Source organism: Hyperolius riggenbachi, chromosome 10, assembly GCF_040937935.1.
Source record: "Hyperolius riggenbachi isolate aHypRig1 chromosome 10, aHypRig1.pri, whole genome shotgun sequence".
Taxonomy (NCBI): domain Eukaryota; kingdom Metazoa; phylum Chordata; class Amphibia; order Anura; family Hyperoliidae; genus Hyperolius; species Hyperolius riggenbachi.
In genome coordinates, this window is record NC_090655.1 from 22,295,587 (window position 1) to 22,320,670 (window position 25,084).

At 43.9% G+C, this 25,084-nt stretch overlaps 1 protein-coding gene across 1 annotated transcript in view; it reads left to right on the plus strand.

Annotated features, from left to right (window-relative positions):
- Positions 1–23,475, plus strand: part of DPYSL4 (dihydropyrimidinase like 4) — a 62,616-nt gene extending 39,141 nt beyond the window's left edge. Inside the window, exons 8-12 of the mRNA XM_068258877.1 lie at positions 954–1,095; positions 3,651–3,821; positions 4,837–5,016; positions 14,630–14,798; positions 21,567–23,475. Coding sequence (XP_068114978.1) covers positions 954–1,095; positions 3,651–3,821; positions 4,837–5,016; positions 14,630–14,798; positions 21,567–21,658 — 754 coding nt within the window. The 3' untranslated portion in view covers positions 21,659–23,475. The remainder of the gene's footprint in view (positions 1–953; positions 1,096–3,650; positions 3,822–4,836; positions 5,017–14,629; positions 14,799–21,566) is intronic.
- Positions 23,476–25,084: the final 1,609 nt, after the last annotated feature.

Consider the following 25,084-nt stretch of genomic DNA (forward strand, 5'->3'; position numbering starts at 1 on the left):
GTGGACGCCTATTTTTGTTGGGACGTAGGGGTTTAATGTTAGGCGCCATGAAAGGGGGGGGGGTTACTTGCCCACCGGGGGGGGGTTGTTATTAGTGAGTATAGAGCAGTGGTCCTCAAACTAAGGCCCGCGGGCCGAATGTGGCCCCCTGAGGCTTTTTTACCGGCCCCCCACGCAAAATGTATTACTTATAGATGCGGTCAGCTACATCTTTAAATATTGATGGTCCGTATATAGAATAGCAGTGCTGGCCCCACCCATCCACATGGAAGCCAGAAAGCAGTAATTCACTGGTTTCCAATCAAATTACACATCAGGTGACACTGCTGTCCACTGCAGGTTGTCACCTGGGTATGCTTCACTGTCTGGCCCGCAAAGACTTCTACATCATTTTATGTATACTCCGGCCCCCCCAGCAGTCTGAAGTATGTTGACCCGGCCCTCGACCCAAAATGTTTGGGGACCCCTGGTATAGAGGGTTCTGTGTGAGAGTAGGGAGGGGTTAGGTCATAGTGAAATATCGGGTAATATTACCAATATTTTACTATATCAATTATGCGTCCTTAAATTATTTTTTTTCCAGGTTACGCTACGCCCAAATTGGCATGCAGCGTTTTCAAATGTACGCACCCTACCAAACAGCCGTCATGAATTATGAATTATAATTACCTTGCCTGGCTGTCATGTTGATTCTTAGACACCTCTAGAATGCTTGTCAGAGAATAAATGTACAGATCAGATGACCAGGAACCATTGGCTGAATTTTTAGTTTTTGTAAGCGCGACTCGTATACTACTGACGTCGGTAACTTAACACGATAGCCAGGCAGAAGGTATTTTTTGCAACCCACAATTGGAGTATGACCATTGTAGTTAAGGCAGTGATTTTTCATGTGTTAGCCTTATAGAATGCAGATTCTGGGGTCTCCGTGTAATGGCCGCGTTTCCCCACAGCTCTGACCTGCAGGTAACAGGCAGCGCACACTGCGCCTTCACCACAGCGCAGAAAGCCGTAGGGAAGGACGATTTCACCCTAATTCCAGAAGGCACCACCGGAGTGGAAGAGAGAATGTCCGTTATATGGGAGAAATGTGTGGTAAGGATAATCTGTAAAATGCATTTTCATCACCTAGGAAACAGAAGTGCTTAAAATAACACACGCCCCTGAGGGGCGGGGTCAGAATCTGGTGTAGGAGGGGACTTGGAGAGTCAGGAGACTAGACTGGGGGTCGGAATCTGGTGGAGGGGGTGGGGAATCAGAAGACTTCTTCCCTTCTTTCTTCCCCTTTACATTTTTCTTGTTTTTTCCATTTTCCTATCTCTTCTGAATTAATTTTCCTTTCTTTTCTTCATTTTGTTTCTTTTAGGACAACTGAAGTGAGAGGAATACAGGGGCTGCCACATTTATTTCATTTTAAACAATGCACATTGCCTGGCTGGCCTGCTAATCCTTTGCCTTTGGTATTTTTAACCACAGACCCTAAACAAGCATTCAGATCAGATGTTTGACTGCAATTGCTGCATGCTTGTTTCGGGTGTGTTATTCAGACACTACTGACCAGAAAGATCAGCAGGGCTGCCGGGTAACTGGTATTGTTGAAAAAAGAAATAAATATGGCATTCTCCATATCCCTCTTACTTCAGGTGTCCTTTAAAGGGGAACTGAAGTAAGAGGTATACGGAGGCTGCCATATTTATGTCCTTTTAAATCAATACCAGTTGCCTGGCAGCCCTGCTGGTCTATTCCTCTGCAGTAGTATCTGAATAACACCAGAAACAAGCATGCATTTTAATGTCAGAAACACCTGATCTACTGCATGCTTGTTCAGGGGCTATGGCTAATAGTATTAGAGGCAGAGGATCAGCAGGATAGCCAGGCAACTGGTATTGCTTAAAAGGAAATAAACATGGCAGCCTCGATATAACTCTCCCCTGAGGTATCCCTTTAATCCCTATCATCAGCACAGATGAGAGCCATACTCCAGATATTGGTATAATCGGGGCTACCATTAAAGTGAATCTGTTTTAAAATAAAAACCAGATACTTAGGAGAGGAAATGCTCTGGGTCCTAATGAGCTTTCCCCTCCCGGTGTCCTCGGTCCCCGTAGGCTCCATGGTTTAAATCTCCCGCCGCAGGAGACTTTGTCAGCCTCGGATTTCCGAAGACCGGTGGCTCTGTATTGCGCACGCGCAAGAGTAATACGGAGCGACTCGTCTTCAGAAGCTAGAGTGCGTCCAAAGGCTTTCAAAGTCTCCCCAACCCAGAAGAGAGTAGAAGAAAAAGGCTTCAGGCAAAGGGTGCAATTTCCCCGACCCCTGCCAGAACCCCACGCACCCCCCCCCAGGTGGTCTGCCCGACTGCTTTTGAGTCCTCAGGACTCTGCACAATGTGTGGCTGCATTGTATTAACTCACCTGTCACGGCACGCTGCTCTGTCTTCATCCCTGCTGCCTTCCTCTTCTCCATGATCAAGCGCAGGTTATTTATGCATAATATGCGCCACATGGAGAAGAGTTAGGCAACAAGGATCAAAACAGAGGGTTTTGGTGCAAAGTACCGCTATAGCACTAATGCTGTAGTGCGCAGAAGGGTAATTCTGGGTTCTGGTAATCGCCGGACTCATAGCCGGCCTTTGACCGGAGCAGTCGCTCAGGGCACCGGCTTCCAAGGGGGCGCCTATAGCTGGTTACCTATACTGAGGGCACCTACACCTGATTTCCTATACTGGGGGCACCTATAGCTGGCTATCTTTACTGAGGGCACCAACACCTGGCTACCTATACTGGAGGCACCTATGCCTGGCTACCTATGGGGGGGATGGAGACCTTCAACTGACTTCCTATACTGGGGGCACCTAAGCTTAGTAACCTATATTGAGGGAACCTACACATGAGATCCTATACTGGGGGCACCTATACCTGGCTACCTACCTATACTGAATCTAACTGTCCCACTTATTTAATTAATATTCCTGAAAGGTTCTAGCCTTAATTTTTAAGTGTATTCAGGATAATGCACTCTTTCCATCCATTCGTGGTTATTAATAGTATTTTTTTCTATTATACATGTGACGTGTCATGACATCAAAAAGGTTGGGAACCCCTGTCCTAGGAGATATCTCCGGAGGAAAGGTGAATTGCATATGGGCCTGTGGGCGCATTTGCGAATAGGATGAAGGGGGGCACAAAAATCAGGTTTCGCTCAGGGCGCTGTGAAGCCTAAGGCCGGCCCTGGCCCGGACTACAAATGACTCCTCCCTCTGAGTTGCTACCACTCGGAGGGGGAATAGTATTTTAAACGGCTGGTAATTTGAATAGCAGCAGGAAGAGCAGTCATTTTGTTTACCCTGCGCCCAACTCGCCAGCGGCATACTAATACGTACGCACATGGATGAGGCGCATGGACGGAGCAGCGCGCTGCGACAGGTGGGTTTTATTACAAAACAGCCCCACATTGTGCATGGGCCCCAGGAAGCAGCACCCACTCCCCAGGGAGTTTTCTTTGTGGTGGAGACTAAGGGGGCCCCAGGTTACATTTGCTCCAAGACCCTCTTGCCACTTTAACTGGCGCTGTGTATAATGCTGATTGTATATACTGTACTCCTCATTCAGTTCCTCTACTTAATCAGCGGCTTCTTTCTCCCCTCGCAGACGTCTGGGAAGATGGACGAGAATGAGTTTGTAGCCGTCACCAGCACCAACGCCGCCAAGATCTTTAACTTGTACCCCCGAAAGGGAAGAATCGCCGCCGGCTCAGACGCTGACCTCGTTCTCTGGAATCCGAAAATGCTGAAGATCATTTCTGCCAAGACACATAACTCAGTAAATAATCCTATCCTCCATACATTTGTACAGCGCTTTTCTCCTGCTGGACTCATAGCGCTCAAGAGCTGCAGCCACTAAGTGCGCACTCAAGGGCCCCCCCTGCAGTGTTAGGGAGTCTTGCCCTGAACTACTTACTGAATAGATACTGACTCTAGCCAGGAACCCTGGTCTCCCATGTAAGAGGCGGAGCCCTTAACCAGTACACTATCCAGCCACTGCATATCCTATGCAGCCATTTCACTTTCTCCTTCCCTCGTGTTTCTTGAAGCAAAAACAGGGCTGACCACAGAGGGACAAATCGTTTCATTATAGAGATAACTCATCCCACATCATCTGCCCTCCAGAGGAACTGGATCAGGGAACTGATGTCAGATGATCACCTGATCAGTGATCACATGATCAGTCTTTGGAAATTTGCTAGGAATGAGGAAATTATCTGTACTTCATTTAGACAAGGAACACTCGCAGGGGCATTTTTGACTGCAGTGTCCAGATTTCTTGCATTGTAAACCTGCATTGCGTTACCCTGTTTTACCGCAGGGTAAAGCAACTGCATTGCAAGTCATGGGGCCTAGCACACTTCGGGTTGAACCGAAAGTGCCCGATCTGCCGCCGAGCTGTCGCAAAGTCAACAGCGCCTTAGCAGCTGACTTCCGGAGGGACGCAGTGGCGCCAGAAGTAATGTAAGTCAATGTTGGCGCTCCTGCACGGAACAACGGGAAATTGGTTGGGGAACCCCAGTGATGTACTTCCTGTCCAGCAGGAAGTGCGTCACTGGGGGTGGAGGGGGGGTGGTAGAGGTGGTGCTATGCATATAATCCTGTCAACACTCTCTGCTGCAGGGTCATATGTTTGAGGTTTTCTGCGTTTTGGTGCGTACATTTCAAGTGTAAAGCTGGCCTTTAGGCTTTCGCCTTTGGGAACATGAAGTGTAGGGTAGTGAAATCATACCCTGTATGGAGTGGAACAGCGGCACCCATTGCTCATAAATGGCTCCTTGTGCTTTTTCCAGGCTGTGGAGATGAACATATTTGAAGGGATGGAATGCCATGGCGCTCCGGAGGTTGTTATAAGCCAAGGGCGGATCGTTCTGGAAGGCGAGACTCTCCATGTCAGCCAAGGATCCGGACGTTTCGTTCCAAGAAAGACATTCCCTGATTTTGTGTACAAGCGTATTAAAGCCAGGAATCGGGTGAGTTCATTTTCCTTTCAGTATAAATGGCTGCCTGTGGAGCATTATTGCCCCACCCCTTTATATTACCCCTGGAAAACGGTCAGCCGCCTCTGTCTCCATTGACCAGCAAAAGCTTACTTCTTCCTGCTGTCTGTGCATGTTAATAAGCGCTTCAGAAATTCTCCAGCACTATAAAAATATGTAGGCGATAGCTGGTGCTATGAAACCTTTATACTTACGATATAGAAGAAAGGATAGGTAAAAGGACAATTAGGAGAGTCAGTAGGTGTGATTTGCCACAGGAAGTGGTGGGATTTACTACAGGAAGTGGTGGGGTTTACTACAGTAAGTAGTGGTGAGAAATACTACAGAAATTGGTGAGAATTATGACAGGAAGTGGTGATAATTACTACAGGAAGTGGCAGAATTTACTACAGGAAATTGTGTGATTTATAACAGGAAGTCGTGTGAATTACTACAGGAAGTGCTGTTAATTACTACAGGAAGTGGCATAATTTACTAAAGGAAGAGGTGTGATTTACAACAGAAAGTGGTGTGATTTACTGCAGGAAATGGTGGTGTAAATGACTACAGGAAGCGGTTTTAATCCCCACAGAAAGTGGCGTAATGTACTACAGGAAGAGGTGTAATTTACAACAGGAAGTGGTGTGAATTAATTACTACAGGAAGTGCATAGGAGAGTTTTTCGCTCTTCTCTGTCCAAAAGTTGAGATGGGCTAAGGCTTGTTTACATGTGGAGCAGCTGCCCACAGCAAGCAATCAGATTTCAGCTCTTTTACAGGCCACACCTACATCGATTTTTCCATGGGATATTTAATTGTTCTGTACGATGTCTATAGCACAACATGCCACATCAATCGTAATTACAGTCCATTGCAAAAAAAAATTATCAAAATTACAATCAAACCAGATGAAGAATTTTGGTTGATTGGGCATGCCAGGAGGGCAGTGGTAGATTGACGGTCCAGAGCTGCAGTTCAAGGCATTTTCAATAAAGTTCATGGAAGTTCTGTTGAAATTCTGCGTGCAGTGTAGGGATGGATTTGACCTCTCCCTGATCATCACATTCAAATCAGAGAGGGATTGATCTGTTTGCCATACTGGGTGGCAATCTGTGCGTGTATGGCCACCTTTAATGAGGTGAAGATTCCGTTTGTTTGCTCTGGGCAATTTCTTTTTTTTTGTCTAGTTTTCCTTGTTCTTGTCTCCGTCAAATAGCCTTGCTGAAACGACTCAGTTTTGCAAAAACGACATCCCTTCTGTCAGTCTTTCAGTAGCGACAGGTCCTATTTCACAAATCTCTCTTTACAATGAATTCTTGTGGAAATTCCATCCAGCTTTGTGTATATCTTCCCCGGTGGGCTTCTCTCCTGTTCATTACGATTTACTTTCACCCTCTGTAGCCTCCAGCCAGCCGCACAGGATTATGGGAATACCCCATGATGAGTATGAGGAAGGAGTTGAGGGGTTGTACAGCGTGGTGGTCTGCCTGTAAGGAGCGGCGCAGTGTCTAGCAAGGGTGGTTTATGTGACAGATGCAGTGTGATGGCTGCTGCAGCCCTGGAGCTCTGCCTGTCTGCAGGAATCACACCGAATTAATGTTATTCTGGAAAACACAAACATTTAAGTCTTAGTTGGTTTTCAAATAACAGTCCTTGTTAACCTCACAGAAGGGCAAGATTAAGAATGAAATGTCTGGTGACCTCTGGTTGCTCCCAACACCTGACTCATCCTAGTAGTGTGTGTGTGTGTCCGTCTAGATCTGTTTGTGTGTGTGTGTCGAACTGTATCTGTGTGTGTCCATCTGTGTGAGTGTGTCTGTTTGTCTGTCTGTGTGTGTGTCTACCTGTGTATGTATGTGTCTCTATGTATGCTCTTTGCTGGTGCTGTGCTGGTACTGGACTCCTCCATGTGTGGCTATAAGTGGTATTAACAACCAACCCCCCCCCCCGTGCGTAGACCTCTATGATACTGCAGCTGTTCTTGGTGGATTTTGGTAATACCTATCCATTGTTACCTAAAGAGTGCTTGAGGGCCCCTAACATAGAGCTCACACTGGGGCCTATGGCTTCTTAGCAATGCCACTGCCAGCCACAGTACTTTTTGTAAACACTTCTCTTTCAGGATACAGCAGTGGATTTGGCGCAATGACAGGGTCCCTTTAAGACCAAACCCCCTTATATAATACATTGCAAATATTTGAAGCACTTGTACCGTAAACCAAAGGGATTCCTGAAAAAATGCAGTGAATAATTTATATCGACTATCATCTTACTAAGAGTACAAGCGGGAGAAAAACCTAAATCAGATCAATACTTCTGTTTGATTGCTCTTCGTCTTTGAACTGTATTACCTCTTCCAGCTAAGGATTTTGTTTATACTGTCCAGTGCAGGATTAAAAAGTTATACCAGACAGGTGCTAACGATCAGCAAGACTACATGTAGGTTAAAACACAGTCAGGTCATCATTCAGAATCGGCAGCACAGGAAGGATGAGACGGGTGAGGAAAACCGCTGTGGCCACTGAAGACACTTCACTAAAACAAAAATAATAATCTTTCAAAATGGCCTCATTTTTAAAAGGGGCTCAGATTGCTGAAAGACATAATTTTATTTTTGAGCGTATTTGGAACCTTAAAGTATATCTGACCTGTGGCCAAGCTCCCTAAGGTAAGCACAGAGGTATGTTCACTCTGGGTCCACATACCTTTGTGTGATGTCCGTTCCTCCTCTTGTTCCCCCAGGCCCTGTAATCACCCATTGAAAAATGGGACCTTTGGCTAAAGTCAGATTTCAAAACAGGAAGAGTGGGACTTGTTGCAATGATCCCTCCTCCTCCTGTCACCCTCTCTTCCCCACCCCTCTCACTTCCCTTAAAGCAGCAGGGACAGCCATACTATCCCAGAAAATAACCACATATATAAGTAGATAAATACTTGTTCTACTTACACATACATATGTATTGTACTCTCCATGTTTTGGTTTCAGTGAATTATATATAGTAAATGAAGAGAAAACTGTAGGCATTTTACATCTTTACTGCCTCTGACTGAAGCCAAACCTGATGCAACTCCCTCCGTTACTCACTTACTTTTTTTTCTCCTATAAACTGCTCTGTCATATGTAGCTTGCTTTGTAAACAGGGGGGCCAAGGGGCCATCCCTTAACCACAGTATTGGCTCTCTATTGGTCTTGTGCTGGTAATGATTGCTTCTATAGATGCTTTGAATAGTAATAATCATTAACAAGGTGTTCCTCATCCCATTTTCGCCTCTGACACTGATTGCGATTGGCAGGTGTTGGTGCGCCATATCAATTATGTATAGAATTTTTGCGGGGCCCTAGTGTAAAACTTGCTCCGGGGCCCATAGCTCCTTCTCTACGCCACTGAGTGAGGATGTTATGTAAGGTAAGACCACTGCCGCGCTGCTGCTGCAGAGATGTGAAGAGATTGACGCGGTACTGAAGTGGTGGAGATGTGATCAGTGGGCTGTACATTTACATGGCTGAGCGACTCGTTAGTCCGCGGCGTGTGAGGCGAGGTCATCTGTCCTCACAGCAAGACGAAAAAACATATTTTAGGCACAATTGTATTTTATTTTTCGGGGTACTTAATCAATATACGTAGATGATATTCTGTATTTACTTGATTTGTTTTTCTATTGCATATGTAATTAAAGGAAGGAATATTTTTTTTTCCTTTCCATGTGGTAAAATTGAAATGCAGAATTTAAGTAAACCGCATAAGCAACAAGAAATTAGTCTTCCCACTTTCTACTCACTATAAACCAGCACAGTTACATAAAAAATATAATGGCACAGAATCGGTTTAAGTGAAACCTCAAAGCCGCAAATAAACTTTGATTTAGAAGCTCACACGGTACCTTTTATTATTCACAGAGAAACTTCTGCCTAGTTAAAAAAAAATCTGGCTAAATGCTTGTTTGGAAAAGTGAAGGGTCAGTGGTAGAAAAGTTTGCTTGACATCCGTCCGGCTAGTTCAAACAGAAAAAATAAAATAATTGCTGTCCTGCACACACCAACTGATCAAGAAGAGAGCAAAGAACCCATATAATGTTTGGGCCAAAATCCTGAAAGTGGATACAAGATAAACTTGTACTCATTGTATAATTATGCCCTTTACATATAGTTTATAGGGCATTCCTCAAGCCAAATACTTTTTTTTTGTTTTTTTTTAATTCCCTATAGATTAAACAAGCCTCGCCCACAGCTCCTCCAGCGCCTAGGCATTCTGATTACCATGTAGCAAGTGCTTATGGGAGCTCAATCTGGGAAGGAGGAGGCTTTTCCCAACAGAGGAGGAGGCATTATACCAGCCAGAGATTTCAGAGGCAAGGTGGCAGAGAGGGGAATGAAGTTTTCACAGGCGGAGGGCTGGAGATGCAGATCAGCTTGCCTGTGTGTAATGACAAGAAGAATATGGCTGCTGTCATTGTATCACAGGAAGACATAATCATATACTGTTGAAGCTGTCTGTTTGCAGCTAGATTTGCTGTGTAAACTATCTAAAATTAAGATAAGATATATAGACAAGTTACTTGTTAGTTCGTTTTTCATCTCGGATCCGCTTTAAAAGGAAAGAATTGCCCCCCCCCCTCTCTCCCCCAGGGCCAGTTCCCCCTTAGAAATATAGTGTCAAGTGCTGTGCCGCCTTTGCCTTTTGAGATATCCCACAGTTTTTTTACTTTTATGTTTAAATCAACTTTTTGAGATTTTTACGGTTTCATCATCTATGCTCAATGAAATTGGGGTCGATTCACTAAACTTCTCATAAATGTCTTATCACCTAATTAATAAAAATAACATTTCAGCACATTTACAAGAAAAACAATCACTCAGAAAGTTGTTCCTGATTAATGTAATTTCAGTATTACTTTTCTTACCTCAATTATATAATATTTTTTGCTCTTTGGGAGCTTAAAGGGACACTGTAGGGAGGTCGGGGGAAAATGAGCTGAACTTACCCGGGGCTTCTAATGGTCCCCGCAGACATCCTGTGATGGCGCAGCCACTCCCCAATGCTCTGGCCCCGCCTTCGGTTCACTTCTGGAATTTCTGACTTTAAAGTCAGAAAACCACTGCGCCTGCATTGCCGTGTCCTCGCTCCCGCTGATGTCACCAGGAGTGTACTGCGCAGACACAGACCATACTGGGCCTGCGCTGTGCGCTCTTGATGACATCAGCGGGATCGAGGACACTGCAACGCAGGCGCAGTGGTTTTCTGACTTTAAAGTCAGAAATTCCAGAAGTGACCCGGAGGCGGGCCGGAGCATCGGTGAGTGGCTGCGCGGGCACAGGATGTCTGCGGGGGACCGTTAGAAGCCCCGGGTAAGTTCAGCTCATTTTCCCCCGACCCCCCTACAGTGTCCCTTTAAAAATGTAACATAGATAAGGAGAAAACAGATGAAAACAGGTTAAAAAAACTGTGTCAATCGTGTCCATAGTCTTTGAAGTGAAGTATGTCAGAGCGAAAATCTATGAACTATGGACCCTTTTTATCTATCCTGTTGTTCTCTGCCAAGAAAGTTTTTTATAGGTGTAATGCCTTTTCGGTGAGGGTTATGCTATAGTCCTGACTAGAGAGAAACTTACTTGCATACCTGAATGTTAACACTTTCAAGCAGTGTAGAAAAAGTTATTTATGATTGGCACTGTACATACTGTACAATGTTTATCTCACCCTTTGTCTTTCTCACTTTCATGTCTCCCACCCCACCCCTTTTTCCTCCCTTTTATGCCCCTCCTCTTCCCCTTCCCTCTCACTTCCATGCCGCGCCTCTTCCCTCTCTGTTTCCCTCCACCTCTCTTTCATCTTTTCCTGTTCTCCTCTCTTCACTCTTCGCTCCACTTTCCCCAATACTGTAGCTTTTCTATACCTCATAAATCTAAAGCTTATTCTTCCCAAAAACCCAATGCTGCCCAGAGCAAAAATGGAATATCTGCACAAATTAAGTCGTTCACAGGAAGTGGCTCGGCCTATATCACAATGCTGCCATGCAGAGGATGATATAATGAGCTTGTGGGCCCTTGAGATGAATCCTGCTTATATAAGAAGTGGCAGCTCTCTCTGAAGCTTTGCCTTTGATGGTTACAGAGACTTTATTGGAATGCATCTCTGGGGGATACATGGCGGCACGTGGGGGGAATAAGCGCTCTTTAAGCCTCACAGCTCGCGTTAGATCCAATATTAAACGTTACATTCAGATCCCAGGCATAGATAGAATTAGGTCATTTCATTTGTGCTGTAATCATTATATATTCTGAGACGTTCCTATGGGGACCAGGATCGTGTAATTGTGTCCCGCATGCAAACAGCCTGCTGCACTCATTATTAATCACGTCAGATAGCAGAATTTAGAAGACTGAGAGGCCTTTTTTTTTTGGAACTGAATCAGATGATGCTACACAGAGCATAGAATTGGGCGGAGAGTGGCAATATCCAGCAACGGCCAATCAGAAGTCTGGTTTTAGCAGAAAGGTGGACTAAATGATTTCTCATTGGTTGGCTTTTTTTAGTAAGTGCAGTGTGGTCCAGTATTAGTTGTGGAGCAGATATGCCGACATTAAATCAACTGATTCAGGTGATACACATAGTTACGTAGTTACATAGTTATTTTGGTTGAAAAAAGACATACGTCCATCGAGTTCAACCAGAGAACAAAGTACAACTCCAGCCCGTCCCCCACATACCCCTGTTGATCCAGAGGAAGGCGAAAAAACCCCCACAAGGCATGGTCCAATTAGCCCCAAAAGGGAAAAATTCCTTCCTGACTCCAGATGGCAATCAGATAAAATCCCTGGATCAACATCATTAGGCATAACCTAGTAATTGTAGCCATGGATGTCTTTCAACGCAAGGAAAGCATCTAAGCCCCCTTTAAATGCAGGTATAGAGTTTGCCATAACGACTTCCTGTGGCAATGCATTCCACATCTTAATCACGCTTACTGTAAAGAACCCTTTCCTAAATAAATGGCTAAAACGTTTTTCCTCCATGCGCAGATCATGTCCTCTAGTCCTTTGAGAAGGCCTAGGGACAAAAAGCTCATCCGCCAAGCTATTATATTGCCCTCTGATGTATTTATACATGTTAATTAGATCTCCTCTAAGGCGTCTTTTCTCTAGACTAAATAAACCCAGTTTATCTAACCTTTCTTGGTAAGCGAGACCTTCCATCCCATGTATCAATTTTGTAGCTCGTCTCTGCAAGTGCTCTAAAACTGCAATATCTTTTTTGTAATGTGGTGCCCAGAACTGAATTCCATATTCCAGATGTGGCCTTACTAGAGAGTTAAACAGGGGCAATATTATGCTAGCATCTCAAGCTTTTTGTTTCCCTTTTAATGCATCCCAAAATTTTGTTCGCTTTAGCTGCAGCGGCTTGGCATTGAGTACGATTATTTAACTTGTTGGCGATGAGCACTCCTAAGTCCTTATCCAAGTTTGATGTCCCCAACTGTATCCCATTTATTTTGTATGGTGCTAGACCATTGGTACGACCAAAATGCATGACTTTACATTTGTCAACATTGAACTTCATCTGCCATGTATATACATGTATATACATGTTCATATAGCCATCCTATCCAGATCATGTTGCAATTTGACACTATCTTCCTGAGAGTTGATGATTCTGCACAATTTTGTATAATCTGCAAAAATAGCAACATTGCTCACTACTGCATCTACTAGGTCATTAATAAATAAATTGAAGAGCACTGGACCCAGAACAGACCCATGTGGGACCCCACTGCTAACAGTCTCCCATTTTGAGTACGATCCATTGACCACAACTCTTTGTTTTCTGTCCATTAGCCAGTTCCCTATCCATGCACACAAACTCTTCCCCAGTGCTTGCATCCTCACCTTTTGCACCAGACTTCTGTGGGGAACAGTGTTGAAGGCCTTTGCAAGTCCAAGTATATCACATCTACAGCATTCCCAATATCCATATTAGCATTCACTACCTCATAAAAGCTGAGCATGTTAGTCAAACAGGACCTGTCTTTAGTAAACCCATGTTGATGCTGAGAAATAAGATTATTTTCTACTATGAAGTCATGTATAGTATCTCTTAGTAACCCCTCAAATAGTTTGCATACAACTGATGTTAAGCTTACAGGTCTATAATTTTCTGGATCAGATTTTTTGCCCTTCTTAAATAATGGGAAAACGTGGGCTGTACGCCAATCCACTGGGACTCTGCCAGTTGCAAGAGAGTCACAAAAGATAAAGGGGCTTAGCTATAACTGAACTTAATTCCCTTAGGACCCGAGGATGCATGCCATCCGGGCCAGGTGCCTTGTCTATTTTTAATTTATTTAGTCTTGCCTTCACTTCTTCCTGCGTTAAGTATTTAATATTACAGTTAGAAGATTGAGACTCTTCTGCCTCTGTAGTTTGCAACAGTGCTGTTTCCTTTGTGAAGACAGAAGCAAAGAAAGCATTTAATAACTCTGCCTTACCTTGGTCATCCACCATTGAGTTCCCACCCTCATCCTTTAGGAGTCCTATACAGTCAACCTTTCTTTTTTTAGAGTTGATGTACTTGTAAAACTTTTTTGGGTTAGATTTGATATCCCTAGCGATTTGTTTTTCAGCTTCGATCTTTGCCTGCCTAATTTATTTTTTACAATTTTTATTGCACTCCTTATAATTGCTTAGTGCAGCCTCGGTCCCCTCCTGTTTTAGGATCTTATAGGCATTATTTTTCCTCTTCATTTTATCCCTAACCTTTCTATTCATCCATAGAGGCCTTTTTTTATTCCTAGACATTTTGTTTCCATATGGGATATACATACTACAATATTGATTAAGAATAAGTTTAAAAGCTTGCCATTTCCCTTTTTAATGACTAACTGTACATGGTTTATTGCAAGCTTTCGATATGTTAAAGGGGCAAAAAAAATTGAAAATTTAAAATATGTGCAAACATAGACATATAAAAAGTACATTTTTTCCAGAGTAAAATGAGCCATAAATGACTTTTCTCCTATGTTGCTGTCGCTTACTGTAGGTAGTGGAAATCTGACAGAAGTGACAGGTTTTGGACTAGTCCATCTGTTCATAGGGGGATTCTCAGGGATTTATTTATTTTCAAAAGCACTTAGTGAATGGCAGTTGCTCCGTCCAAGTGCCAAAAAACTGTGTAGTGAGCAGGGAAGCTGGCCAACATCATTGTTTAAACCCACCTCGGGTTCGCTTTTAAATTGCATAGAAAATAAGGTAATTACTAAACAAAAATATTACTCACTAAAAGCCTAATTTGTCTTGAAAAAAAATACATAGATCATTTAGGATAAGTAGTAATAAAGTTATTGGAAAATGAATGGGAGCGGCGCTGATATGTGAAAATTGCTCTCGTTCTGAAGTGATTAAAAACAAGAAGCTTGAAACTGGATCAATCAAAATTGACAGAAAGTACATTTGATTGCCCATTTTCAAGCTGCATTCAATGTGCATGCCAGGTGGAATAATTTGCACAATCATTTGAATTTGCATCTCATTGACCTTCTCTAACCACAGGTGCTCTTTTCATGGCTACATGAAATAAACCCATAGGTGTTGCTGTTTGTGTCTTGTGTTGTAGATGGCAGAAGTCCGCGGAGTTCCCAGAGGATTATATGATGGACCAGTTCATGATGTTTCAGTGGCTACCAAGTCTGCTCCAGTGCCAGCTTCTCGGGCAGCGCCATCTACGGGAAAAGTGCAGATGGTACCTGTCCGAAACCTGCATCGGTCTGGGTTCAGCTTATCAGGTAATTACACTACGACTGCACACAGCAGAAGAAAAGCAGCGAAATGACACACATCTACCTAGAAGGCTTATACTCCAGGCATGGGGCGTCCGCAGAAAAGTTTCCAGATGGGGGCAAAAATGGGGAATGGGGGCAAGGCCAAAAAAATGTGTGTGGTCATGGACCAGGATGTGGGTGTGGTTACAGGTGGAGCCAAATTTACATGAACTTAGCAATGGTGGGACATTAGACTAGGACTAGGGTAGGGATTAGATTGTGAGTACCTCTAACAAAGGTGCCCCCCAGTTTAGGTGGTGACTGGTGCCCCCCAGTTTAGGTGGTGACTGGTGCCCCCCAGTGTAGGTGGTGACTGGTGCCCCCCAGTGTAGGTGGTGACTGGTGCCGCCCAGTTTAGGTAGTGACTGGAGTGATGTGCAGTGTTAGTTTTCCGCCACACATAATAGTGTTTTGCCTTTTGGCCAAAAAGTTCAATTTTGGTCTCGTCTGACCAGAGCACCTTCTTCCACGTTTGCTGTGTCCCCCACATGGCTTGTGGCAAACTGCAAACAGAACTTCTTATGCTTTTCTGTTAACAATGCCTTTCTTCCTGCCACTCTTCCATAAAGGCCAACTTTGTGCACTGCACAACTAATAGTAGTCCTATGGACAGATTCCCCCACCTGAGCTGTAGATCTCTGCAGCTCGTCCAGAGTCACCATGGGCCTCTTGACTGCATTTCTGATCAGCGCTTTCCTTGTTCGGCCTGTAAGTTTAGGTGGATGGCCTCGTCTTGGTAGGTGTACTGTTGTGCCATACTCCTTCCATTTTTGAATGATCGCTTGAACAGTGCTCCGTGGGATGTTCAAAGCTTTGGAAATCTTTTTGTAGTCTAAGCCTGCTTTAAATTTCTCAATAACTTTATCCCTGACCTGTCTGGTATCTTCTTTGGACTTCATGGTGTTGTTGCTCCCAATATTCTCTTAGGCCTAGTGCACACCAGAGCGGTTCGGTTGCATTTTTAGGAACGCTTGCAGCTGAGGAAACGCTTGGGTAATGTATTTCAATGGGCTGGTGCACACCAGAGTGGGTTGGTTTTAGCTGAAATGCAAACTCCCGGGCTGCAGCATTTTTTTTTTTTATTTTGGAGGAATTTCTGCCTCCAATGTTAAGTATAGGAAAAACGCAAAACGCTTGATAAAACGGCAGATCAGAGCGGTTTTCCAGGCGTTTTTGTTACAGTAGCTGTTCAGTAACAGCTTTACTGTAACAATATCTGTAATCTGCTACACAAAAACGCTACCAAAAACGCTTCACTTTAAGTAAAAAACGCTACACAAAACCGCAAAACGCTTCATAATAATAAGAAAAAATGCTTCAAAACTGCTAGCATTTTGCGTATCTGCTAGCGGTTTTTGGTGTGCACTAGACTAGACAACCTCTGAGGCCGTCACAGAGCAGCTGTATTTGTACTGACAGTAGATTACACACAGGTGCACTCTGTTTAGTCATTAGCACTCATCAGGCAAGGTCTATAGGGCAACTGAATGCACTCAGACCAAAGGGGGCTGAATAATTACGCACACCCCACTTTGCAGTTATTTATTTGTAAAAAATGTTTGGAATGATGTATGATTTGCGCTCCACTTCTCACATGTACACCACTTTGTGTTGGTCTTTCATGTGGAATTCCAATAATTGATGCATGTTTGTGGCAGTAATGTGACAAAATGTGGAAAACTTCAAGGGGGCCAAATACTTTTGCAAACCACTGTAATAGAAAATAAATAAATCACAGCAGCATTCAAATACCACCAAAAGAAATTTCTGTTTGTGACAAAGAAAAAGGGGGTAAAATTCATTTGGGTGCTAAGTTGCAATAAACCATTAAAGTTGCCAAGTGCCGAATTGTAAAATATGGCCTGATCACTAGATAGACCTCTGGTCCTCCTCAAGTGGTTACATGAAACAACTCAGATGCAGTTAAAGTGCAGACTTTCAGCTTTACTTCAGTGGCGTGAACAAAACAACTGCATAAAAATGTGAGGAAAGCAAAGCATTTTATTAACCACTTAAAGAGAATCTGTACTCTAAAATTCTTACAATAAAAAGCATACCATTCTCTTCATTATGTTCTCCTGGGCCCCCCTGTGCTGTTTCTGCCACTCTCTGCTGCAATCCTGGCTTGTAATTGCCAGTTTTAGGCAGTGTTTACAAACAAAAGACATAGCAAGTGATAGGCTGAGAGGAGCTCAATGTGTGAGTCATACAGAGTATGCAGGGGGCCTGGAGAGGGTGTTTATAGCTTCTATCCAATCACAAGCAGCACAGCACATTCCAGCCTGACTGCCTCAGCCCGGCAGAGGAGAGAAGATCAGATAATACAGCCACTGTGCTACTAGGAAAGGCTGCAGTAAGACAGACCACATTAGAACAGGTATAGGAACTTATAGGATAGAAGAAATAAGGATGAACATTTTGTTACAGAGTCTCTTTTAACCTCCTTTCCGGTTATCCCTAGCTGAGCTCGGGGTAACTCGCGCAGGAGGATTGCTCTGGCCCTGCCAGGCCGATTTTCACAATTTTTTTTTTCCCTACACGCAGCTAGCACTTTGCTAGCTGCGTGTGGTACACGATCGCCACCGCTACCCGCCGAGCCGCCCCCACAGACCACTGCGCAGCCTGGCCAATCAGTGCCAGGCAGCGCTTAGGGGTGGATCGGGATTCCCTCTGACAGCCATGACGTCGGTGACGTCATCCCGCCCCATCGCCATGGCGACCGGGGAAGCCCAGCAGGAAATCCCGTTCTGAACGGGATTTCCTGCTTAGCCTGATCGCCGGAGGCGATCGGAGTGGGTGGGGGGGATGCCGCTGCTCAGCGGCTATCATGTAGCTAGCGCTAGGCTAGCTACATGATTTAGAAAAAGAAAAAAAAAGGGCTGCGCTACCCCTCCGCGGTGTTAACCCCCCCCCCCCCCCCCAAAGACCAGGCCATTTTTCATCAATTGGTCCGCTGCAGCTTTAAAGGCTCACTGCAGGGCCGCACAACTCATAGCATACAAGTGATTTCCTCCCCTCACCATCCCCCCCCCCCCTTTTCTCCCCACCAACAGAGCTCTCTGTTGGTTGGGTCTGATTACTCCCCCCAGTGTTATATAATAATTTTTTATTTTTTTTTACTATTTATTTTTTAACCTCCCAGGCATTCAATTTCCCCAAGATTCAAAAAAGTGATCCAATTTAATTTTCATAACCTTTTTTTTTTTTTTTTTTTTCCCCCCTGTAACTTGCCAAAATGTGTCAAGCACGGGTCTAGTATACAGTGCAGGAGAGTATTGGCGTGTATGCACGTCAATAGCATTCACAGCATGTTTTGTATTGACGTGTATAACCGTCAATACCATCAGGGGGTTAATAAAAATTGTTAATGCTCTGGCAGGCTTTTGCTGCAGTGGCTTTCAGTTGCTACTTGTTTGTGGGCCTTTCTGTCCAAAGTTTAGTCTTCAGCAAGTGAAATGCATGGTCAGTTAGGTTAAGATCAGGTGACTGACTTGGGCATTCAATAATTTTCCACTTCTTTGCATTAATAAATTCCAGAGTTGCTTTGACTGTACGCTTTTAGGTCATTGTCCATCTGTATCATAAAAAACACCGCCCAATCAATATGACTGCATTTAGCTGGATTTGAGCAGACAGTATGTCTCTGAACACCTCAGACTTCATTTGCCTGCTTCTGCCCTGTGTCACATCATCAATAAGCACTAGTGTCCCAGTGCCACGGCAGCCATGCACGCCCAAGCCATCACACTGCCCCCACTGTGTTTTACAGATGATGTGGTATGCTTTGGATGATGACCTGCCCCCTGGAGAGTGTTGTTCACTTGTTTGACTATTGTCATTTTGCTTCACCATAGAAATGATTCTGCATGGTCTTCCATGCATGTCCAGGTCTTTTTGTGTTGAGTTTACCAGGGCTTGCTTTTTTTCTCAGGATGTACTAAGCTGTATAGTTTGCCACTTGTACTATTGTAGCAATTTCTTGGATAGGTTTTTTTCTGTTTTTGCAGCTGAAGGATGGTTTCTTTCACCTGCATGGAGAGCTTCTTTGACCGCATGTTGTCTGTTCGCAGCAAAATCTTCCACATGCAAGCACCACACCTCAAATCAACTCGGGTCTTTTATCTGTTTAATTGATAATGACGGACTTGCCCACACCTGCCCATGAAATAGCCTTTTGAGCCTCTGAAATGAAGGGATTATATTAGAAATGCTTTAGTTGCCTCACATATTATGCAATCATTTTGATCACCCCACCACTTTAGGACCAAGCCAATTTCCATAATTCTGCTATGCCTTTGCTAAAGTTGATCGTTTTTGGGCAATTTTTAGTTTACTCAAACATATTTAGTCTTGTTTATTTCAGGACAAAAAGGGCTTTCTTTTGATATCACTTATAGTAAATCTTGTACAGCAGAAGGAAATGGCAGCGCTTCCAAACAGACGCTGCACCTGAATTGACTACCTGCACAGGTATGCAGAGCTCAAATAAAGGGCAGGTTACACACCTTGCATTCAAAACAGGTACAGTAAAGGGGGGCGTTAGCTTCAGCATAAGTTGTGCACAAATTATCCCTAATAGACTCTCCAACGGCGGTGACGTGCCCCATAGGAGAGAAACTAACCACTAATCTAGCAGTGAAACATATAAAAAAGTGAAGCATGTTCAAACAATGAAAATTGTCCAAAAAAAAGAAAAAAAGGTTAAAACCTCAAACTAATGTAACAGTGAAACATATTCAACAGTGAAACATATCCAACAGTGAACCCTAGCTAGTCTAAAATTAAAATCATAATCCTTACCTGGTGCAGCTAGCCATAAATGGTATACACATTTGTTCAGAAGACAGCAAGCAATGGGCAGCGCTCACAGGCTGCAAGTGAAGTGAAAGCTCCAGAGATATGCCCAGCCCCTTGGGGCTAAATACACACCTTGAATACAAATCAGATGCAAATTATGTGCTAACACTAATCTAAATTCTAAAATTTGAATGCAATCTGGATTTTACTTGTGTTGTAAAGCGGAACTGTAAATACAATTTAAGCACAGTGTTCCACTTACCTGGGGCTTCTGCAAGCCCCCAGCAGCCGCCCTGTCCCGCGCCGGTCCTGCCCGAGCCGCCGATCTCCCGCCGCCAGCTCCGTTCTGTTCCTAGACTTCAAAGTCGATGCCAGCGCAGCCCTGCCAAGCATATCCTTTCTTCGCGTTCCCCTCTGCAATAGCAGGGGACGCGCAGAAAGGATTTGCGTGGCCAAAGCCGCGCGGGCGCATTGGCCCGGCGGCGAAACCGAAACTAGCTGGCGGTGGGAGAACGGCGGCACGGGACAGGGCGGCTGCTGAGGACTTTGGGAAGCCCCAGGTAAGTGAAACACTGCTTAAATTGTACTTACATTTCCGCTTTAAAGTGATAATATGCGTGAAAAATGAAAAAAAAAATGGAATTTTCTTAATTTTACAACCAAAAATATGTAAATATCTCAATTGCAGCAGTAAAACTTTCAGAAACTAATTATTCCATATGTTGTCTATGCAGAGATGTCAAAATTATGTAGATTATTTTTTAGGTACACTGCAGGGGCACAAAAAAAGTGAAAAATTGATTAAGTGATAATTTTGCCATCCTAGAGATCCGGAGCCAATCAAAATCGCTCCTCATTCATTACAGAAGGTGCCAGCTGTCAAAGTACACAAGAATTCTGGAGGAAAAATCTACAATGTGTCATAAACTAGCATTCAAAGACAGGACGTAGATTTAATATGCGTGGTCCTGAAGTGGTTAAAGAGAACCCGAGGTGGGGATATGGGGGGCAGATGAGACGCAGAGGCATGTTCTCTGCCTAATGACATGGCTCTGTGTCCCCCAACCGCCGCTTTCTGCCCCCCCCCCCCCCACCACACTATAGCCCCCCGAGTTTAACAACAAGATTTGTCGCTAACTCTGAGGTTAACAGAGGAGAGAGTAATTCCCTGCCCACCAGGGGTGTTCCTACAGGGTTTCCTGAACTGCCATTGGGCAGCGCTCTCCCCTGGCCCGCCTACTGCCACTCCCCCGCCTCCCTGCACGCTATGAGAAACAGTCTCTCAGCGCAGCGCCGTGACCCAGAGGTCTCCAAAGTGAAGGTGGGCCATTTTAGCCCACCTCGGGCTCTCTTTTAAAGGTAGCGTCTGCACTTCAACTGCATCTGAGTTGTTTCATTTAAAATTCATTGTGGTAATATACAGAACCAAAAATTTTAAAAAAGTTGTCTGTCCAAATATTTATGGGCCTAACCGTATATATTGCTGTATATTAGTATGCCGCCCTGCCCTCCCAGTGATGCTTAGCCGAGGCTGTCTAGATATGTGGGATTCTGCTCCTAGAGCATTCTGGGAGACCAGGTATATTTTGTACTGGCTTGGAAACTCTGTAATCAAACATTCCACAGAGACTGCACCTGACAGGACTAAAGATGTTACCATCTGTGATAAATGTCAGAATGTAAATCTGGGAGAGGAAAACTTTTACATTGGGCAAAACCATTGGACTAAACAATTTACAAATGAATACTGTGTTGTAAAAACAAGCAATTTTATTCATGACAGTTCCTCTTTAAACCAAGTTCCAGTTGAGTTTTGGTTACTGCATGGGGGTCAGGTGCAATGATGATTGCCTTTGCATTATAGATTTGCTGGTGTATCATGAGCTTGTTTTGCCAAGACTATTGATACTTATTCGTATCCGTATTCTTTTACAGGATCGCAAACAGATGACCACATCCCGAGACGTACGACTCAGAAAATTGTAGCGCCCCCTGGTGGCCGCTCTAACATCACTTCCCTCTCCTAGTACCGGACACGCCTACGCAGTACGAGTGGATTCCACCGCTGTTGAATAACAGAGAGGAAGTCACAAGAAACTGCATGACTATTTTGTGGGACAAATTAACCTTGAGGCGGAGTTTCCCCGGGCCCTTATCCACGTATGTGTATGGTGTCTGACAGGGGAGCGGGTTAGCATTATAGACGGATGTAAGTACTGTTATGTCGTGAGGCTGAGGATGATCAGATCAGACACTGGTTTTACAGTCACCCTGTTACCTGCTCACTGCGGAGGCAGCCATGTTGTGGCCAGTTCAAACCCACGTGAGGAGGCGTGTCATCATTCTAGTGGTCACCAGTGATGCCAGTGCAGGCCCACACTGGAAAATCATCACTGGGGGGCTTTTTAACCCTTTAGCAACCAATTTATTTTAGCACATGATTTTATTTCTTATTTGTTAATTTCCCTGCTTCTAATTAGTGCTGCTGTAATGTGTACTTATGGCCACTTGTCACTAGGGGGCAGTGTGAGACAATAACAGAGGACTTCTGCTTTCATTTTTTATATTTTCTGCTAGCAGAGAGATCAAAGCATTCCAAGAATTTACAGCACAAGGAGTTCTGCCAACTGAGGTCAAATGCTGTGCACTTATCTCAAATGAGATAATTCCTTTGAAGTTGCTATTGGGTTAAAGGGACTCCGAGCACCTCTCATGGGCATGCCTTTAAGACTCCAACCAGTACTGCAAAGTACTTAAAGATGCATACCTTTCATTTAATGCCTGAATCGCCGTTCTACACAAAATAGTTTTCGTTCGCTTTCAATTTAAAAATCGCAGCTTCCATCTTGGCTATGTTATAACTTCCAGGTCACCCCTGTCTTCTCTATAGAGAAGTGCATCACTGGATGAAGCAGGAAGAGGAAGTGACACGCATGGCCATTGCAAGAGGCTCCTCCAGAGGGGTCATAGCAGAACTTTGTTGGAAGTCGTCTGGCTTAAAGGCATGCCCATGAGAGGTGCTTGGAGTCCCTTTAAGTATTTGAGACATTTGGGATATGGAAAGACAATAAACCAGTGGTTCTTAACCTTGTTGGTGGTACAGAACCATGCAAGTTTCAGAAGTGCGTTTACTAAACCCTTTGTAGTGCGAAACCTTTGTAGTTGTAAAAATATATATTTTTTCCAATCCAGAACCTAGATATATATATTTTATTAGTGCGCAAACCGTGCATCAGTTGCACATAATATCAGTGTGGTCAATCAACAATATAAAACTTGAATGTCTTATAAAAACAAAACCATAACTCAATGAATATTTACTGACCAGACACAAGCCCCTCCCGCTGAACTTCTGGAGTGCGATGGAATACAGGTTAAGAACCACTGCCTGAAACTGAAAAGTACCATTGTTCCTTAAAGGGGCACTATGGCGAAAAATTTTAAAATATGTGCAAACAAACAAACAAGAAGTACATTTTTTTTTTCCAGAGTAAAATAAATAACTTTATAAAATGTAAAATGAGCCACATATGACAGCTTTTGGACTAGTCCAAAACCTGTCACTTCTGTCATATTTCTACTACTTACTGTAAGTGACAGCAACATAGGAGAAAAGTAATTTATGGCTCATTTTACTCTGGAAAAAAACGTACTTATTTGTCTGTTTGCACATATTTTAAATTTTACAATTTTTCGCCCCTTTAATGCCAGCTTTAATCGCCAAAAACAAAAGCCTATTGGCTTTATTCCATGGCAAAATGACTGAGGGCTCTTTCACAGTGTGATGTTAAAGTCGCACGTTAAAACACCATTTAAAGGGAACCAGAAATGGGGACATAAAAAAAGATGTTATACATACCTGGGGCTTCCTCCAGCCCCATACTCTCTGATCGATCCCACGCCGCCGTCCTCTGCTGCCCGCAGCTATGAGAACCGGGTCCCGTCACTGACGTCATCGGAGCCAGACTATGCAGGAGAAGTGCGCCCTCTACGTATCTCCAGCGGCGGCTGCTGCAGAGATACGCAAATGGCGCTCTTCCCTTACGCTCAGACTGGCTCCAACTGACGGCAGAGCGGGGTCCCAGTTCTCATAGCTTCGGGCAGAGGAGGACGGCGGATTGGGATTGATCAGAGCGTATGGGGCTGGAGGATGCCCCAGGTATGTATAACATCTTTTTTCCTGTTCATCTATGGTTCCCTTTAACGCAGAATAATAACTTACTGCAATCAAAAATCAATGCCCCGTTCACAGTGCACATGTTGCGTTGGTGTCTGACGCTGCATGTTAAGTGAAAGTGCTGCATGCTGTGCGTTATACACGTTATTAGCTGCGTTGGACTGTTTGCACGTGCTCAGTAATAACTTGGAAGCATAATTTTCATTGCCTGTATGCCTTACTGTATGCGACCATAAGGGGGCATTAAGTTGCGTTGCGACTTTTTTGGGGCATTGCGTTGAAGGTGGCGTTGCGACTTTAACGTCGCATCAAAACACAACGTCCTACTGTGAAAAAGGCCCGAGTTTGTAAAAAAAATAAAAATAAAAGTTCGCATAGAACTTTCACATAGAGCTAACCGCCCATGAGAAATATACAGAGGCTGTCATTGCTATAGTTGTTTAGCAGTATTGCAGATATCTTGCCTATCGCGCTCTCTATTGCTCTCCAGGTTAGGGGTATTGCACAGCAGTTTCTGGTGATCTCTATAGACAGGAAAACAGCCAGATGATCAGACATAAGGGTGCCTTCACACTTGTCTCTGCCATTTTTGGACTTTTTTTTTGTACTTCTGCATTTTTTCGCATCCCATTCTTCTTCTTCTTTTATTTATTTTTTGTTCATGTTTTTATGCGAATTTTCACATTTTTATTTTTTCCATACATACAAATGAAGTTTATTTACATTAAATTATATGTAATCAGCTTCACATTCGGAATTGGAATGAAAACATTCGCATTTCCAGTCTCGCCTTGTATGCAATTCACATAACTGTGAAAAGGCCGTTTGTTTTCTGCACAACATTTGTGGAAATTCAACCAAATGCAATGCCATTGAGGACCCATTTCCTCTATCGCGAATTCGCATAGCCAATACAAGTGGATGGGACTGTTTCCACTTGTCAGGATTCCTTTGCGTTTTTCTGTGCAGAAAAAATCTGCACAGCAGAGCCATCATTCGCTACGCGAATCGCGTACAATGTATTTAATAGGGAATTCTGCATGCGGCATTGGTATGCGAATTTTTATGCGAATTCGCATACGATTTCGCATGGAATCAATGGAAAAGCACACAGGCACTGCCATGGTTAAATTCGCATACATCGTCATCCATGCGAAATCGTATGCGAATTTGCATTAAAATTTGCATATAGCCGCATGCGAAATTCGCATCCGCATGCAAATTTTTACCACGGCGATTCCCACCGCCCAAGTGGAAACGGGCCCTCACTTGCATT